Consider the following 19,493-nt stretch of genomic DNA (forward strand, 5'->3'; position numbering starts at 1 on the left):
TTTCGTGCAATGTGGTTTAATATAAATATAAAGATATGTCAAATGAATTATTTCAATATATTAGTATTCATGATCATCAAGATAGAATAGATGATCTAATAGAATTACTAAACACACAATGGAATAGATCTGAATCATCAAGGAGAGTAATGATTGAAAAGTCATCTGAAGACCTACCTTACTATCTGTTAATGTTGGATAAAAGCAATGACAATAAATTGATAGCAAGTTGTTCAATGTCTAAAGTAATTGATTGTGCGGATGATATCACTACCATTACAAATCAAAAAAGTGAATCGATATTAATAGAAAATGGTAAATGAATTTAATAAAAATAGCTATTATAAATATATTAATGAGAGAGAGTTTGATATGATTTAGTTTTAGTTAAAAAAGAATATAGAAGAAAAGGTTATGGAAAGTTAATATTAAATGAATTAGAAAGAATTGCAATATCGTAAGTCATTTATAATTATTATTTAAATATAGATCTAAAAAACAATGTAATAACCTTTAAATTAAATTATTCAATATTATTATTTATAGAAAAGGATATAAAACATTTTATTTATCTACACTTGATCAAAAAGAGTTTTATCTAAGTAATGGATATCAATTATGTGAACCTTTGGCAGCTTCAAAGTTTACATCTTCATTTATAAATGAAGAAGGTCTAGATAAGAGAAGTTCACTCATGAGAATATTCGGTGGTGCTGGTAATCAAAAGAAAGATTCTGAAACTGTATACTGGTTAAGTAAAAATGTATAATTTAAATAAATAACTTAAATTTATTTCTTTTTTTTTTCTTTTTTTTTTGATAAATAAATAATGTTTGCTTTGTTATGTTATTTCTTTCCCCATACTCTTGTAGATCTTGGAATAGAAGAAGTAGATGACATTGTTGGTGTTGAATGGTGCGACGATAAATTGTTTGTTGACGATGAAGAGTGGTGTTGTTGGTAGTTGTTATTGCTGTTGTTATTAAATTGATTGTTTCCTGTGAGTGCTTGCATGTCGGGTTGGTAGAATAATACATTTGGTAAATCTATATATTTCGATTGGTACATTATTTCTATGGTGTGGAATCCTTGTTGTGACGAAGGTGGTGCTATGAATGATATACTCTTTCGCTGACTGCCAATCTCAATGTTGACAGGTATGCTACCTACTGTGACGAGGGGAATGGCACCAGCAACCAACGGATACTTCAAGTGCATCGTAATCTTGCCACCGGTGCATGGTGTAACCACCGGTGTAATCATTTGTATCACCAGATCGTCGAAGCTATTGCCAGTGGCTGCAATCGAATCAGACTGGCTGGTGGCGTTGTCCTGCTGCAGCATGTTCTGCTCGATATTTCCAACGATCTCTGCCAATATCTTATTCTCATTGTTCTTTTCATCCTCTTCATCCGAGTCATTAAAGTAAGAGTACTGATGTGATCCAAGTGTTGGCGACGAAGTAAAGATTGGACTTGACGACTGTGAATATTCATTGCCTGTCATACCAGACTTATTAAAGTGATCGAGCGCATAGCGATTTGAATCTTCAATGTCTTTTTCAGTTTGGAAACAAGAGTTTGTGTAGAACAATGCTTGTCTCGATAGGAGATGTTCGCCGTCTTTGATGACCAGGTCGTATTCGCCCTCTATGTTTCTAGCGGGACTGGCTATCAGCAATGCATAGCTCTTCTTTTGCAAAACCTTGACTTGATAGCCATCGATTGTAATCTGTATTGAATGTTTATCGAGATTCTCACCTTGGATTGCAATGCAACCACCTGCCAGCGGACACACTGCCGGCACCACAGAGAGAATGGTAGATTTGTCGGGTAGATCCTCGTAGGCAGGTCGATTGTAACCACCGCCGCTGCTGCTGTTATTAGATCCTGTTCTACGATGTCCATTGGGTGTGTTTGATTCGCCAAGATTAAAGACACTCGAGAAGAAAGTCGACAGACGACTGCTACTGCCGTTGCTGCCACCAGGCGATATTCCAGTGGAGCCTGGACTCTGTGAGATAGGTGAAGTGCTATCGCCAGTACTACTGGAAGTTGTGTTTTTAAGTGTATTTACAGGTGATTTGATTGTAGTAGGACTGGAGCCAGGTGGAATCTTCATCTTTGATGCCAACTCTGTAGAGTAGAGTTTGAAATCTGGTAGCACTGCATTCAAGTGTGTCAGGAATGCATGATGTACATGTAAGATTACTTGACTCTGTTTTTGTGTTGGCATTTTCAATTCCTTTAATTTAGCAACTCCCGTTTTCAATTCATTTATCATAATAGATATAGAATTCTCTAATTCTTTTGCTCTCTAAATTTTATTTGAAACAAGTAAATGTACAAATTAAATATTAATATTAATATTACAAACTAACCAACATAGTTGAATTTTAAACTAAACTATTTTACTTACCTTAATTTGAGGTGAGCCTGAATCAGTTATTGTATTAACAAGCTGTTTATAGTTTGTAATGCTTCGCCGTAGATCTAACGTATTCAAATGCATCTTCTCATAAAACTCTACAAAGACACTGGTTGAACCTTTCTCTCTCAGTGCTTGATGTTCTTTTCTCTGTAAAACAACATTTAATGTCTTGAAGCATAATGTACATACATTTACATCTGTTTAAATTGTTTTAAAAATTAATAATAAACTTTTGTTAAATATTTGTTTTGATTTGATTTGATTAATTTTGTTAACAACATACTTTGAATAGGTTTACCATTGTTATTTTGATATTTAATTTTATCGAAACTGTTGATTGGCATTGGATTGTTGTTACAGTTGGAGCAAACAAAGAAACCACATACCAGACATTTCTGTTTCTTTGAGAAGATCTTTCCAAAGAGAGTTCCGCATACACAACAGTTTCTGACTAGTTTATCTTCGATATCGACATTCGACAGCAGTGTCGATACATTAAGATTGATCTGCTTGAACTTCAACACCAGATTATCTAGATCCTGATTGATACGCGAGATATACTTTTTCCTTAGATTCCTAAACTCCAATGTTCTATCATTGGTAACAACAATCATTGAATCTAAATCTTTTCGCTCCACATGATTACTTGTTATTATAGTATCACTTTGCATTCTATACTAAGTGTTTTTTGTTTATAATTATAACAACTACTGCTACTACTATATTCTTTTTTTCCTCTTTCCTCTTTCTTCTTTCTTCTTTTTATTAATATTTACAAATATGTATATGTTTAAATTATATATCTTTTTTATTTTTTTGTATTGTTTTAAATTATAAATCAAAAATTATCTTTAATTTTAATAAAATAAAATAAAGCAAGAAGTAAAAAATTTTGTGCGAATCGGGGGTAATATAATTGTTCTACCATTACATAAAAAATACAATAAAATTTATCCTTAAAAAGAGAGAGTTTTTAATTAATTACTGTTTTTAGAAATTTTTTAACTTTATTTTTCAATTTTTGTAAATTTCCTCCGACTTCTTTGGAAGTTTACTTAAGTAAAATAATAATAAAAGAATTAAAATATTATTTGTTAAAAAAAATTAAAAAATAAAAAGAAAATAATAATTTGAAAATCTTTATTAGAATTAAAATTACTTATAAAAATTCTCAAAAGTAATATTGGCACATTACCCGCTCATAGGTAATAATCTTTAAAATTGAAAAAATAGATAAAATATAGATGCGAAAAAATATATTTAACAATATTTAAACAACCAGAGAGTTAATATGTATCTATTTAAGTTTATCTAAACTATTCAAATGTTGCTGATTGTTGTTGTTCACAACCATTACAGTTTATATGTAGTTTAAAAAAACAGATGGTGTTTGTATGTTTTGGTTAATTGAAAAACAAAAAAAAATACAGTATCACCAATTTTAGATCAAAGTGTGTAAACATCAAATTCGAATTCCAAATATTTTTATTTATTATGTATATTATTTATAAGTTTTGCTTTTCATGGTAATATATAATTAGAGAAGGGGTTTACCATATACTCCTACTCAATCGATTATTTTATTTGATTTAGTTCTTGGTAAAAGGGGAATCAATATGATAAGTTCACTTTAGAAAGAGCATAAAAAATATTTATTTGTTTTATTAAATGTTATTATTATTTAAAAAATAAAAACAAATATATTAAACAAAATGAATCCTAAAGAACCATTAACAATCCTATTAATCTTATTAATAAACTCTGTTATTTTGTTAATATTAAATATAGTTGCAATTGCAACAGATTGGTATTATATTAAAGATGAAGCTATTCTGGCTTACTATAGTCCTTCAGGAATAATACCAGCTACATTTATTTCATATCATTACAGCTTATATGGTGTCAGAAAAGATATTGTAAGAATTTATTTATTAATTAAAACAAAAAAAATTACCTACTTATTAATTACCTTTTGTTTATTAGGAGTCTCCTGAATATACAATAAATACTGAATATAGTAAATACACTGATTTTAATAACCGTCCACCATATATTCAACATTTTATGGCAATTGGAGTATTTCAATACTTTTCACTTTTCTTTGTAGTTGCCCTCATCGGATCACTTGTCTTATCACATAAAGCTCCGAAATCTTTGGCACCATCAGTCTCTGTAATTTGTATGGTATTAATAACATCATTCCAAATAATTTCATTCTTCTTAGAAGTTAGTCTACCAATAGCTTTTCGAAAAGAAAATAATTGTTTCTTATATTGGTGCAGTAAACTTGCTAGTACTGATGAAAGATCCCAATGGGGACCTAGAGCTGGATTCTTTGCCTGTGTTGTTCTTTTATTCTTTTGTATAATCGGTGTCATTCTTGTATCAAAAAGATATAAACAGTGAAAGGAAATGAAAGAGAAACCACCTGTCATACCAATGGTAAACATTCCACAAGTTAACTACCAGCCATGTGAACCAATCCAACCACCATTGTTGTTCCCTGCAGATTTGGATTTGGATCCAAGAGCTTTGTATGTAGTGGTACCTATTACATCACCTGTAGTTGGCTCCAATGGTGATGTTACTCAATATATTCAACAAAATATATTCCAAAAATATGATCCATCAAACCCAGATAGACAGGTAGTTTTAACAGGTGCTCAACAAACTCCCCCCTCTGGCCTAATAATACCAACAAATATTGAAATTAATCCAAAACTTTGGTATCAAATGGCACAAAATCAAATTCCAGTAATTGATCCAAGTGGTATTCCAACTCACTTTGTAACTCAATTTGTTTTACAAGTGACCAATGTACCATCTAAATAATAAAAAGAAAATAAAAAAAATAAAACTAAAAATATTAGAAATCCTTTAAATCTAAACTTCTGGATTCAGAGACTTTAATTTTATATCTTCATTTTTAACAACAATATTCTTTTTAAGATGATCATTATCTATTTTCTTTGTGTCATCATGAGAATTGATATTTAATTTGGTTGTAGAACTGGTTTTGGAGGTTGTTGAATCCATTGCATTGAAACTAAGGAATGCTACACAGTATAATAACAAAGTGACTCTGCTAAAATATAACCATACTACGTTCTGAGTATCACTATTTGGTGTCCAAAATGTCAATATCAACAAGGTTATAGCGAATAGGGCACCTGTGAACACAATTGAAGCTCCATAATGCATAACTTTGTTTATTGAATTATTAATGTTTGGGGCTGGACTATGAGCTGATTGAATAGTAGGTGACTCTTTTTTGATTTGTCTTGACCTCATATATAGTAGAACTAATAGGTATAGATAAGATATACTTGATGTTATACCATATATAACCATCAACAAATTAGTTGCAACATAGGGCCACCACAATGCAAATCCGATAAATAATAATAAAAATAATAATACATTAATTGCAATTAATAACCAACGTAAAATTCGTACTACTTTTAAATGTATGGATTCTTTTGGTAGAATTATAATTAAAGCTCTACACCAATATAATTGAATCCAATTGAATGAACTATAAATAATTGTACCTCCTAATTATTGTATTTTTAAAAACAAGCTATTTAATAAAAGAATTTTAAACATTTCATAATGGTTTGCTCTTACCAAATATAAGTAGGATAGCAAGTGAATAAACTTCTCTTACTTCAATAATTAACATTAAATGTCTTATTGTTATCATTGAATTTCCAATTATTTGAATAAAATATGAAATAAATAGAGTTTTTGAATTTCTATGTGAAACAGATCTATATACAGAGCCTACTGTGGCAAATAAAAAGAAGAAAAAGAAAAGATAGGCAAAAGATTTACAACCATAATAACTACAATCATATCCGAATGGTACTGTCGGGTCACAATAGCAATTTTTAGTTGACAAAGAAGAAGAAGAGGATGAAGTAATATTGTTTGACATAATACAATGATTAAACTTTTATAAATACAATAATAATAATACCAACTAATAGAGTTAAGATAAACTTAAATAAACCATTTCTACAAGATAAAACTTTTTGATAGGAGGTTAAGAAACTTTGAGATCATTAATGATTGAGTTCTATAAAATAGAGATAATTGGATTCCTTTCAAAGTAAAAAAAAACAAGTAAAATAAAAAAAAAAGGTTAGACTTCAAGAAGAATGGAATAGAGGATAAAAGAACAAAGGGTGTGACACGTGAGATTTATAAGATCTTTGATATCTTCAGACAAGCGTGTGATTTTGTTTTTTACTTATTTTTAGAAAAACTTTTTTTCTTTACCACTCTGACTATGATCACAGTTTATTAAAATTTATTTTAACCATCTATTAGTCTATTTTTAGTCGAAGTATCCAAATAACTTAGATTATACTTTTGAAAATTCCCAAAAAAAGTAAAGAAAGAAAAAAAAGATAGATAATTAATTTCTTTGATTAATTTTCAAATAATAACGACAATGTTGTTTTTGTTTTTGTTTTGAAATATATATAAAGTTTTATTTTATTCAATGAACTAACTCTTCGTCGGACTCTACCTTTTTATTTTTTGAAAAGAGTCTTTTAATGGAGTTCTTTGCTCTTATGAACAAATTCTTGATATCATTCAGTGAATAGAATCCGCCAAACATCAGACAGATGAAAGCGACTGGAATGGCAGCGAGGAAATCGACCAAGTAGTGATAACGTAGGTACATTGTTGCAATGGTAATTAAAAATGCAGCAAATGCAGAGATATATCCGTAGAGTGGTACAATCTTGTAGGATGCGAATGCTACTGCCCAACTGGTGGCGATGTGACCACTGGGGAAAGAACCAAAGCTACCCTTGGCTGCGCTCTCGATCTTGTTTCTGATGAATCCAGCCAAACCGAATCCATTCAAAGCGTTGGTGTATTTATCGTTGATGAATACTCTTGGACTTTCAGCTGGGAAAATCAAATTGATCGAAAATACAACGAAATATGTGCTGATCCATGAACAAATGAACATCTTTAACAATTGATCCCAAATTGGCATTTCTTTATTCTTCTCTGGATCCTTGGACAAATACGATTGCCACAACTTGAAAAGAACATAAACCTCCATGAAATATCCCCAGATATAATAACTAATATATGAAAGTTGGAAGATCTCTGTTGAGAGCTTTCCTACAAATGAATCTGGACCAATGGATGAACTCTTATCTATGAAAAGACCTAATTGTCCAAAAGGGAATAACCAACCTAAAATTGAACTATTTGATGTAAAAATATTATAAGTAAAATTGTTTGAGCTGAATAATAATTAGATTGTAAATACGACTTACCTATCTCCATATAATAATTGAGCATCCCATGTTGCACTAGATCTACCAGTTCCCAAAACAACTTTACCAGTTGCTTCAAAAAAGGAAGGAATTGTTAAACCAAGGCCAACCGCGCAGAATGTCATTGAAATTAAATAGGCTTTGTTGGTTTTTGCCAGACAAAGGAATGTATATGAAATAAATATTAATATCGATACAAGAAAAGCAAATACAATTTTCTAAAAGTCATGATAATAATATTTTAATAATAATAATGTTAATATAAATTGTTTGTTTGTTTAGCGTAAAATATTTTGTTTTTATTTTGAAGAAACAAATTCAAAATCATTTGATTACTTACCCATGGAAGAACTAAAAATGAATAAATGATAGAAAAAATACAGACAACCACTACCTGTATTGTAAAAGTTGTATCTGAGTATATTGGTGAATAGGGATATATAGTAGAGTCAAAAGGTTTTTGTATTGTTTTTGCGTGGAGCTTTCTTCTGGTCGTAGATCAGAGGGAAGATATGAAATGTCAATCTTGAATTCTTTTTCGGCTGCAATGTCTTCGTCGCTTTGCTCGCTGAATGAATAGTGTGGATATTCGCTTGACTGGAACGAACGGTTGTCCATCAATGTTGGTTCATTGGGTAGATCTTTCTTATACTTGAGATAAGTGAGAATATTCAGCAATGACAACTTTGGAACACCATCGTCCTTGAGCGGTGTGATTGAATCTTCAAGTGTGTTTGGCTCCTGCTGTTTCAAATAGAAATACTTGAAATCTCCAGCAGTCTGTGATTGTAATTCGATTGGTTGTGGAACTCCCATCTTTTTTTCATTGAAAAACCTTCTATTGTAATACTAAATTTATACAACTGACTGACTGACTATATAAATATATATAAATAAATATAAAATAAATAAATATAAAAAAATCTATAGTGATTTACTGGTTATACTACTATATTGATATAATAAAAACAATCACTTTTACTCCACTATTACTATAAAATATATATCGAGAATTTATCTATTTATCTTTCTTTTGACCACTGTTGTCGTTGCTATTATTGTTATTGTTGCTTATTACTAGAATTAATTAATCAAATTTTCATATTAGCAATCATTGTAAAAAGAACAAAAAAACCAACAACTAACTAAAAAAGGTCAAAAGTTTTTTATAAAAAAAATTACTTTTTGTGTTTTTAGATATACTATTATTATTATATTATTACTTGAAACCTTAATATTAAAACTGTAAAATTTCAATATTATTGATAAATTTCAATTGGTATTATTCTATTATTATTATTATTATTTAAACTATTATAGATTGGATCTAATAAAGTAAAAACACAATGATATTTTATAAAATAATAATATTTTAAAAAAAAATAAATAAAACAAGTTTAACAACGTTTGGTTTGTTGAAGGCTGGCTTATTCGTTTTGGTAATGTCCAATATGCCCACAACACAACAACAAACAACAAATAAAAAATTGTTTAAAAAAAAACAAAAAACAACAAACTAGATAATGATAATTGACAAGAAAGTGAAATATTATTGTTTTTAGAGGTGTTAAATTAAAAACATTAACAAAAATAGGTAACATATACAGCAAATATATATTTATATTAATTTGCTTACTAATTTTTTTATTGTTGTTGTCATTGTTTGACCCTGCTGCTTCTTTATAATAAAGATGTTGTTTTTGTTTTTTTTTTTTTTAAAAAAATAAAAATAAAAAAGAATTTAATAGTATATTTGCTACTTTCTTCACTATCTATATATCCAGTCGTAGCTACTATCTGTAAAGACTTATAACAATACACAAAATAATAAAAAAACACAGACAAAAACGTATTTCATTGTGTGTGTGTGGGTGTGGGTGAGCGATGATTTATATTTTTTGTTTGTTGATGAAAGACAGAGTTTTGATAGTATATAAATCCACTATTGGAGGGGTATTTGTTTGTTTTGTGGTAAATAATATTGGTTGACACTATAGGTAGGTTTTGTCTGTTGATAAAACTGTTGTGTGTTAAAGAAATGCGGTGGTGTGATAATAGCGATTCATACAACATTTTTTTATCTTTTTGGTAACCAGGAAATAATTAATTATATAACTAAATAAATAACATAATTATAATATCAAAACAAAATAAAAATAAAAAGAATAAAAAGACGATATATATTTACTTTTTTTTTTTTAATAAAAAAAAATTGAGATTTTACTACTTTACTATTGATATTAATACTATTGTTATAATTTAAAGATATATATTTATATGTACAAATAAATAAAATAGTTTTATGAAAAAAAAAATTAAAATTAAAGTAAATTAAAATGAGTAGTTGCAAAGATGGCTGGGGTTATAATTATTTTTGTGTAAATTGACTGAAATTTAAGGTTTTGCATTGCACCAAATTTTTTTTAAAAATCCAAAAAAAATAAAGTAATATATGTCTTGACTTATCGAGACAAATACTTTTTTTTTTTTTTTCATTGACAGCAACATTAATGTGTTGAAGTTGTCGTTGCTTAAAGTGTTTTTCACCATAACAATGTCAAACAAACACAATGGCCAACCATTTTTAAAAAAACTATTATTTATTTTTTTGTTATTGTCATATTTTATGACATCTAAGCAAAAACTATTTATTTTTTTTTTGTAGTGGTGGTATGTCATTCATATTTGACCCATTGTTGTACGAAAAAACAAAGTTTTGGTAGATCTATGAACTCTGCAATCTAACACCGACCAACAACCATATATTTTTAAACTTTTGACCTTTAACTAAAATATTGATGTTCCAACACCTCTAATTAGATAATAATTGGATAATTACTTACATTTAAACAATTATTATTTGATAAAGTCTTTTACTATCTAATGACGTTCTCTGAAACTGAATGAACTAAACTGTTTAAAGATCTTAAATAGAATAGTGTTGAAAATTGATTGTTTTTTGTAATGTTATAAATGACTGTAATACTAAAAGAATGTAATATTTTAAGAAAATATTGTTATTTTTTTTTAATGTAGCAATTACTAAATTAATTAATTAATTATCAGTGAATGAAGGTATAAAAAATAAAGTAGTAGTATAACTTTTTTAAAAGAAAACAAAAACAAATATGTAATTTGTTTGATTGCTTGGTGACCAAAACAAAAACAGAATTACAGGATTTAGATGTGTTTTTGAAGCTTCAAAAACTGATTCTTAAACATCCACTTTCAAATAAAAAAAATAAATAGGTGGGGTGCACAACTTTATTGACAATCCAATTTAAATTAAAAAAAAAAAAAAAAAATGAAAAAAATGATAGAACGCTTCACCAACACTCTCACTCACACGCGCTACCTAATGTCATTTACATTACGTTTTTTTTTTTTTTTTGCAATTACATAGTTTTAGTTATTTTGGATTTTTCGTGATAAAGTGTCATCCACAAAGTTTGGGAGCCCAGTGAAATGCGCCCAAATTTCGAAATTAAAGCACATTACAGATTTGTTTTTAAAAAAAATTAAAATCAACACATTTTTTTGGTTTTTAAAATTGTTCACCTTAAAAACACCATCTGTCGTCAAGTCCACCAACCTAACTTTTTTAATCTATAAAGTTGTTTGTTGGTTAAGTGTCGACAAGATGATGATAGTGACCACAATAATTGGATTGTTTTATTTTTTTTATTTTATTTTTTTTCCAAATGCTCTCAAAACATGCATTTTTTTTGCAATCATACAAGGATAAATCGCGAAACAAGTTTTTACGCAATAATAGAAGAAGTTTTTTTGGGTGGAGTAAATAAAGTTGATTTTTGTCAAACACCATATTAATGTCGAATGATGCTCAATGTTGTTATTTAATTAAAAAAAAAAACAATAAATAAAAAAATCACTAAAAATGCCAATTTGATGTTGCTTTTGATAAGAATTGATGGTGTTCAGTTCAATAAAAGGATATTATCAGTCATCAAAAAAAAAAAAGGGGGTTGAACAAATCGGTTTTACTCATATAACCACACAATCATTGTCATAAAGTGGAATTAATTATAATAAATTAAATTATGCTGAAAAATGAAATGATGATCATGAAATGCAATGATAAATGATGAAATATATATCTTTAGATAAATTGGCGTCTCTTATTGATATTCTATAAAAGGCTGTTGTCTTGATGACATCTGACAACAACAACAATAGTTAACTTCACCAATAAAGTGTCTTTTGCTAAATTTAATAAAGTTCATGTTCAAGATTTAAAACTATTCAAGTTGATTTTTTTAAAATATTAATTTAAAAGTTGTAACCCTCAAAATAAATAGATCTTTCACTTCTTGTGTACTATTTTAATTAATAGCTTAATAATTATTACTACTACTTCAGTAGTAATTAGTTTTTTTAAGTTATAGGTTTTTATTCTATTGATTTTTGAACAAAACAAACATTAATGTTTACTTTAAAAATTAATATTATTTCTGATTAACATGGGAACACGAATCAGTGTTGACAATAAAAAGTGAAAGAAATCTCCAAACCCAGTAGTTTTAATATAAAAAAACTTAATTAATTAAAATTCTTTTGTTCTCAAGAACTTGAAATCCCAAAGTTTAAATATAAAAACGATCTTTCAAAAAAAAAAAAAAAAGAAAAAAAAAGAATAAAAAAATTAAATTAAAGAGATTGTAATAAAATCTAAACATCGATATATATTTTGATACATTTTTTAAATACTACTTCATAATAATATTATTCAAAACATACACCCTACAAAAATAAATAGTTTGTTTTTTTTTTTTTTTCTCAGAGTTAGTTAATTATTATTTTTTATATTTAGTCAGTATTAAATCATATATTTAGTTATATTTTATAAATGGATGAGATAGTCCAGTCAAATACTGTTGTAACAACAAACAACGAAGAGAATGATGGTGCTACAACTATTACTACCACTACTGTGACATCTTCATCTGTCAGTGACTCTCAGAGTAACAACAATGGTAGTGACAACACCAACCAAGTAGTTAAATCTATTTCTGTAATAGAGGAAACAAGATCAAATGTTGTTGATAATCTTAATCAACAACTTGTTATAGATAGTAGTAGTAGCAGTGGTGATACTAGTAGTAATATAGTGGTGGTTAATAATGATAAAGTAGAGGAAAAGATCTATCATAAAGAAGAGGAGATAATGTATAATAATAATAATAACAATAATGATAGTAATATGGAGATTGGTAATAATATAAACTTGGGTATACCACTTGAGATTGGACCAATCATTATGGAGACAACCGTAGAGGAAAAGAAAAAAGGTGATACTGTAGTCACCAATACAACAACAACAACTGCAGAGCACACCGCAAACGGCACAGTCATCAAACAGAAAGAACAGACCTCTTGGTTTTCATCAATTTCAAACTCTGTCAAGGGTTTCAACACAAAGATAAAACAACTATTCATTTCACCTGAAACGTATGTTAAATATTTAATATCATAATATATTACACCTTTTACCTTAGTACTAATAACCAATTTATATCTATATACATACACATATGTTATGAAATAAAGTGAAGAGGCATTGGGACATATAAATACATTGTTTACAACATTCTTCAAAGATGTAAAATATTCAAAGTTTGAAATGTTAACTGGATTATTATTGTTGGACAGTAAGTTAATCTTTAAACTTTAAGTTTGAATATAAACATATACTGTTATGTGTTGTTTTGCTAATCATCTTCATGAATGAACGAACGAATGAATAGGTTATTATAAAAATGCACATATACCATCTGGAGAGATGCAGGAAGATAAGACATTCATTAGATCAGCACAACACTATATGAAGTTTGCAGCGGCAAGTCTTGGATCGAAATATGTATATTGCTATATGATGAAGAAGAATGTAGGCGATTTCATTCAGGGTGTGACAGGAACAGATAATATCAATATTAAAGTGTTGTGTGAGTACACCGGTGTCTCGAAAGAGGATGTCATTTCCTACCGATTCACCAGTACCAACTTTGATCCGGCACACTTTATCTCTGTCGACCACAGCACAGAATCAATAGTAATGTCCATCCGTGGAACATTCCATGCCCGCGATGTACTCACCGACTTGGTTGCCACCAACACCCCATTCCTCGATGGTTACGCACACACCGGTATACTTCGATCCGCTCAGAACAAGTTCAATGAACTATCACCATTATTACTTGAGCAATTAAAAGTAAGATTCAAATCAATCAATCAATCAATCAATCTCTTAGTACTATCAAAACTGATTAACTAACAACAACACAACAAATTACAATAGAAACATAAAGGATATAAACTTATTGTTACAGGACATAGTTTGGGTGCTGGAACAGCAGCATTGTTCACACTGTTGTTCAATTCAAAGTATCCAGAGATTCCTATTCACTGTTATGCATTCGCACCACCCTGTGTTACGTCATTGGAGATTGCACTCTCAAAGAACTGTAGTAATTTAATCACTAGTTTTGTACTAAATAACGATATCATTCCAAGACTGAGTTATCAATCGTTGGAGCATCTGAAGCAATTGGTTTGTTCGATTCTCGAGAACAACTCGAGTAGAGTATTCCAAATTCTTACCGCCGGAAATGCACTCGGCGAAGATCTAACAAACAAAATATCAAACTTTTTTAATGTATGTAATAATAATATTATCAATTAACACGATTAATCATTAGTGAATGAATATACTTACTTAATTACTTGTGATCTCATTAATAATATCAAATATATATATAGTTGACAAGAGAAGTTAAAATTGATTTTAAGAATAAGTTTTCGTTGAGTGAAACGACAATGTTACCACCAGGTGACATCTATAGAATCTACAAGATCACATCATTCGATAAAAACTATATTATGGAACGATCAAATCCATCTCTCTTTGGCGAAATCATTATATCTGGTAGTTTGTTGACCGATCATCTCCCAGACAACTATGAGAATTCACTCACCTCCTGTTTACAACTTTTAAATGATTTAACACCAGAGTCTGATGCTCGTATTACCGATGAATTTATATTAATAGATAATTATGAACAAAATAATATTAACAATAGTAATAACAACAACAACAACAACAATAGAAATAGTAATAGTAACAACAACAATCATAGATATAATAATAATTTTGAAAGTATAAATAATATTAATAATAATAGTAATAATGATGATGATGGTGGTGAATATTCATATAATAAGCTGAAGTTAGAAATTGATGAATAAATAAACAGCGCTCTATGAAAATGTTATTGTTAATTTAAGATTTTTATTTTATTTTATTTTTATTTTATTTCTATTTATATCTTTTTAATTAATAAATAGATACGTGCATCCAATTCTAAACCTGGGAGATAACGTGGATCACCTTGTAACAACATGAGAAGACCACCAAACGAAGCGAAAATCGAAACTTTAGAGGAGGAGTTATCCTTTTGATATTTAAAAATCTTGCCAAACATAACATAGTCAAACTTGTCTGCCAACGATGGTTTATTGCTGTCGAAACTGATATCCATTGTACCGTCCAGGCTAAGTGATGATGCCAACACCAATTTAAATTTCTCGTGTTCCATCGGATAGATATGAGTTGCTATATCGATATGTAAATCCATTTCATAACTCTCTCCATAACAGATGAATCTAGAAACTAAAATGATAATATAATATTATATTTGTTTGTTTGTTAGTATATTGAACTAATTCTATCTTTTATTATTTCAAATCGCAAAACTATTAGATTATTAAAGATATGTGTGTTTTGTGTGTGTGTATTTGATGAATGTTTTTTGAAACCTATCAAATTTAAATTGATCTTTCAATCTTGTTGACATCAATCTAATAATCTATACAATAAATTCCTATCAATCTTTATATTCTAATATGAAATGAATGGAAACATTCTTTCAATAGTAAATCTTCCGAATCAATCAATTGTCTTTATATTCATTGATTAGAAGAACTTGGTTGGCTAACCAATAGTTGATTGGTTGATGACTAGTCTTAAAGCTGTTAATGTTGATAGTGATGTTTGTTTGTTTGTTGGTGTTTATTTAGAAAAGATAATCTACCTCTATCGAATTTCTTTCCATCTGGATCGATTTCTTTGACTTCAAAAGTATCTTCAAATAGAATTGCTGACATTTTGATATATATATATAGATTATATTAAAAAAAATAAAGAAAAAAAAAGGATAATTATTAGTTTTATTACAACAACTTAATAACTATGATTTAATTTCGTCGTTATTTTTTTTTATTTAAAATTTTAAAAAAAAAATACAAAGAAATGAAAAAAAAATTACAAAAAAAAATAAAGAAAAAAATTTTTGTTATTACAATTTATAATGGCGAATCATTCGACAATGAATGAATGCTATTAACAGATATCAAATGATTCATTATGATATATTTTGAGATTGTATTAGACTATTTGTTTTTGTTTTGTTTTTAAAAGTATGTTAAATTAAAGTTTATTATAATAACAAAGTGATGTTTGTTGAGCTTTTATTGGTGGTGATGTGATGATGATTGATTTTAGTTTGAGTTGTTTTGTTTTAGGTTGAGCTAATTGAACATAGAATTTCTTTTCTTTATTTTCATTTCTTTTATCTTTTTTTTTTTTTTACTTTTTGGTTGTTGTTTTTATTTTGATTGTCATAAGTCGTCGTTATGTTTTTTATATATTTAAAAGTATTCACCCTTGAAACCTACTTCGATACCTTGATTCTCGGCATCGACGTATGCACTGGATGGATTGTGTAAACCTAAGTCTTGGTGATGACTTTGAGAGTATTTGTGATATTGTGCAGCTTGATTGTGAATATCGATCATCTCCTCATCTGTTAATTTACGAACAAACTTGGCTGGTCTACCTGCCCACAACTAAATATGAACAAATTAAATTAAAAATGCAAAGCAAATAGTTAGTTATTTACTTAATAACACCACCATCACCATCACCACCAATATCATTATTCAACTTACCTCACCAGTTGGTACTCTAGCACCCTTTGGCAACAATGAGTTTGCACCCAAAATAGAGTTTGTCTCTACGTATGATCCTGCTTCCAAAACAGATCCCATACCGATCAAACAGTTCTCTTCAACAGTGCAAGCTTCGAGTACACAGTTGTGACCTAATAAATTTATTATTTGTTAACAAAAACTATAGAATAATAATGTTATATTATATTTTAAAAACAAACATACCAATTGTACAATAATGACCAATGATAGTTGAACCGTCGTGATCCAATGATAATGGTCTGGCAGCTTCTCTTATGACAGTACCATCTTGAATATTGGTAAAGTTTCCAATATGAATTAAGTTTACATCGGCTAAATTAAAAATAAAATAAAAAAAGGTTAGTAGTTAATTTGTTAAGCTACTATCGCAGTAAATTTGATTGATTATATCTATACCTTTAATCACAGAGTTGTACCATACAGAGGAACCATAACAAAGAACAACGTTACCAATGACACTAGCAGATGGTGCAACAAAAGTACCAAGTGGAGTTCTTGGGTACAATCCAAAAACTGTTGGTAATGCTATACTGTGCTTATTATAAAATGGCATTAAAGTTTGATGTTTATTATCTATTTTAAAAAAAAAAGTATTAGTATTATTATTATTATTAATAATATAGTCATAGCAGCATAGTCATTCATTTAATTATCATATCATTGATTATAGATATATGATATAGTAATGTAATGAATGTATGAGTATGCATTTATTCTATACAACAACAACAACAACAGCAACAACATACATTTATCTAAATATTTCTCGACTTGATTTTCGTTTTCACTGTATTTCTTTAACTCTGAGATGTCGTAGTGTTGTTGATTGTCTTTAGAGTTGTAGTAGGTACAGAAGTTACGACGATTACTAACGGTCGATGATCTGCTGACCATCAAGATCTCTCTGTTCTTATTCAAAAATTGCTTGATCATTTTTGCTTGTGTGATGTAGTAATATACGAATGTCTAACAATGATTATGATAATTCCTCTTATCGATTTTTTTGATCTGAAACAGAAATGTGTGATTTTCTTGTTGGTTTCTAGATATATCTCTTCTTTGCACTGTTTTATCCTGTTACTGTGATAATACGGTTTAGTCTATCTACCAAAAATGCTAATATTAATGATTACTACAAGTAATTTATTAATATTAATTAATAAAAAAAAGAAAATAAATAAATATAAAGCTAAATCGAGTGTAGATAATGATCAATCATAAATTTTATCTATTCAGAGTGATTGTGTGTGTTGAGCCACCAAAAATTTTTTTTCAATCATCTGAACTACGAAAAATCAAAAAAAAAAAAAAAAAGCAATTAAAAAAAAAAATTGTTTGATCAAAATTATTTCTCAAAGAACCTGATATTGCATTAAAATTACAAGCATTTTGCAACATTATTGACACAATATGTCATTCAAAATAAAGTTTCATATGTCAACAGATAAAAAATATTAGGAACCCTAACATAACATAATTAGTTTATTAACTAGATTATAGTTTATTTATTGTTTTGTATAAAATAAATAAATAATTCAAAATAAATTAATTTATAATATTATAAAATTAAAAGACAGAATAATATATGTGATATTTTTTTATTTAAATCGTATTTGTGTGAAATCAAATCACCCAAAAATAGAATAAAAATGTGTGGTTTTATCATTTTTTTTTAGTTTACAGAATAGATATGAAAAAAATGATAATTATTGGGTAATATAAATATTTTACTATTAGTACAAACAACAGCAGGACAATGATACAATTTAATTAATACAAAAAAAAAAGCAAACAAAAACGGTCATTTTATTTTTGGTTTATTGAGTAACATGGGATACAGTTTTATTAAAATTTTTTTATGAATGCAAATCCGAATATTAATACATAAATAACGAACGATACCATCTTGATATCACTCCATTTATTAATTTGTATTATTAAAGTTGTTAATTCGATTAAATAATTTCGTATCTGAAACTTAAATTGGTTGTCGATTTAAAAAATTATATTTATAGATACTACCTATTATGTATTGAAAAATAAAATCGAAAGATTATTGTGTATTATACTAAAAAAACTGAATAAATAAATACGTTTGACTAATCCGAAATTAAATAAATGGTCAACCGATAATCTGATTTCAATTTCAAAATTAAAGATCACAAATTATTAAATATTGTCAACAACATAAAGTAATATTATTATTTTTATTATTTTCCAAATAAGAAACTATATAACAAAATAAATATTATATATAAATTATTTAATTAAGAAAAAGAACAAAAGAAAAAAAAAAAAAGTTATAATAACTATTAAAGAAAAAAAAAATAATAATCAAAAAAAATGTTAATTGGTACAATAGAAATCTAAATTCTAAAGCTATACTACTACTATTACTCTCTATCCTTGCTTTTATTCAATGAAAACTGTTCTATCTTACTAACACTGGTTTTAAATTTACTTTTCTTTTTTTTGTGTAGATTCCATCAAAAAATTAAGTTTGAAATCATCGACCTTAAATAATAGCAATAATGTAAAAGCTGTATCAATAAATAATATGACAATTCAAACTATAACAATTGTTGCTGCAACTCAACAACCTTTTACATCTCCCTTTTGGTGTTTCTGGTAAATTATAATCTAAAAAAAAATAAAATAAAATAAATTAAAAATTTTAAAATAATCAGACGTCTA

At 27.9% G+C, this 19,493-nt stretch overlaps 7 protein-coding genes across 7 annotated transcripts; 3 read left to right on the plus strand and 4 right to left on the minus strand.

The window, feature by feature from the left end:
- Nucleotides 1-35: 35 nt before the first annotated feature.
- PPL_11502 (uncharacterized protein) lies at nucleotides 36-769 on the plus strand (the record flags this gene model as incomplete). The annotated part of the gene is made up of 3 exons (XM_020582253.1): nucleotides 36-315; nucleotides 382-457; nucleotides 547-769. 3 exons carry the CDS (start codon nucleotides 36-38, stop codon nucleotides 767-769), a joined length of 579 nt encoding a protein of 192 aa, XP_020427556.1.
- A 77-nt stretch (nucleotides 770-846) lies between these two features.
- PPL_11503 (IPT/TIG domain-containing protein) lies at nucleotides 847-3,101 on the minus strand (the record flags this gene model as incomplete). The annotated part of the gene is made up of 4 exons (XM_020582254.1): nucleotides 847-2,316; nucleotides 2,419-2,627; nucleotides 2,817-2,881; nucleotides 2,992-3,101. The coding sequence occupies 4 exons, from the start codon at nucleotides 3,099-3,101 to the stop codon at nucleotides 847-849; spliced, it is 1,854 nt and encodes a 617-aa protein (XP_020427557.1).
- Nucleotides 3,102-4,142: 1,041 nt separating this feature from the next.
- PPL_11504 (uncharacterized protein) lies at nucleotides 4,143-5,262 on the plus strand (the record flags this gene model as incomplete). The annotated part of the gene is made up of 3 exons (XM_020582255.1): nucleotides 4,143-4,346; nucleotides 4,414-4,812; nucleotides 4,840-5,262. The coding sequence occupies 3 exons, from the start codon at nucleotides 4,143-4,145 to the stop codon at nucleotides 5,260-5,262; spliced, it is 1,026 nt and encodes a 341-aa protein (XP_020427558.1).
- A 51-nt stretch (nucleotides 5,263-5,313) lies between these two features.
- Nucleotides 5,314-9,806, minus strand: PPL_11505 (phosphoesterase; the record flags this gene model as incomplete). The annotated part of the gene is made up of 7 exons (XM_020582256.1): nucleotides 5,314-5,984; nucleotides 6,058-6,382; nucleotides 6,965-7,661; nucleotides 7,734-7,806; nucleotides 8,497-8,608; nucleotides 8,704-8,725; nucleotides 9,802-9,806. The coding sequence occupies 7 exons, from the start codon at nucleotides 9,804-9,806 to the stop codon at nucleotides 5,314-5,316; spliced, it is 1,905 nt and encodes a 634-aa protein (XP_020427559.1).
- A 2,794-nt stretch (nucleotides 9,807-12,600) lies between these two features.
- Nucleotides 12,601-14,996, plus strand: PPL_11506 (lipase family protein; the record flags this gene model as incomplete). The annotated part of the gene is made up of 5 exons (XM_020582257.1): nucleotides 12,601-13,202; nucleotides 13,302-13,402; nucleotides 13,499-13,962; nucleotides 14,050-14,406; nucleotides 14,511-14,996. 5 exons carry the CDS (start codon nucleotides 12,601-12,603, stop codon nucleotides 14,994-14,996), a joined length of 2,010 nt encoding a protein of 669 aa, XP_020427560.1.
- A 74-nt stretch (nucleotides 14,997-15,070) lies between these two features.
- rpb8 (DNA-directed RNA polymerase subunit 8) lies at nucleotides 15,071-15,914 on the minus strand (the record flags this gene model as incomplete). Its single annotated transcript, XM_020582258.1, has 2 exons — nucleotides 15,071-15,420; nucleotides 15,842-15,914. 2 exons carry the CDS (start codon nucleotides 15,912-15,914, stop codon nucleotides 15,071-15,073), a joined length of 423 nt encoding a protein of 140 aa, XP_020427561.1.
- A 543-nt stretch (nucleotides 15,915-16,457) lies between these two features.
- PPL_11508 (gamma carbonic anhydrase family protein) lies at nucleotides 16,458-18,216 on the minus strand (the record flags this gene model as incomplete). Its single annotated transcript, XM_020582259.1, has 6 exons — nucleotides 16,458-16,655; nucleotides 16,758-16,909; nucleotides 16,983-17,111; nucleotides 17,196-17,372; nucleotides 17,549-17,703; nucleotides 18,182-18,216. The coding sequence occupies 6 exons, from the start codon at nucleotides 18,214-18,216 to the stop codon at nucleotides 16,458-16,460; spliced, it is 846 nt and encodes a 281-aa protein (XP_020427562.1).
- Between the last annotated feature and the right edge of the window lie 1,277 nt (nucleotides 18,217-19,493).

This window comes from Heterostelium album (assembly GCF_000004825.1).
Source record: "Heterostelium album PN500 unplaced genomic scaffold PPL_scaffold13, whole genome shotgun sequence".
Lineage (NCBI taxonomy): Eukaryota > Evosea > Eumycetozoa > Acytosteliales > Acytosteliaceae > Heterostelium > Heterostelium album.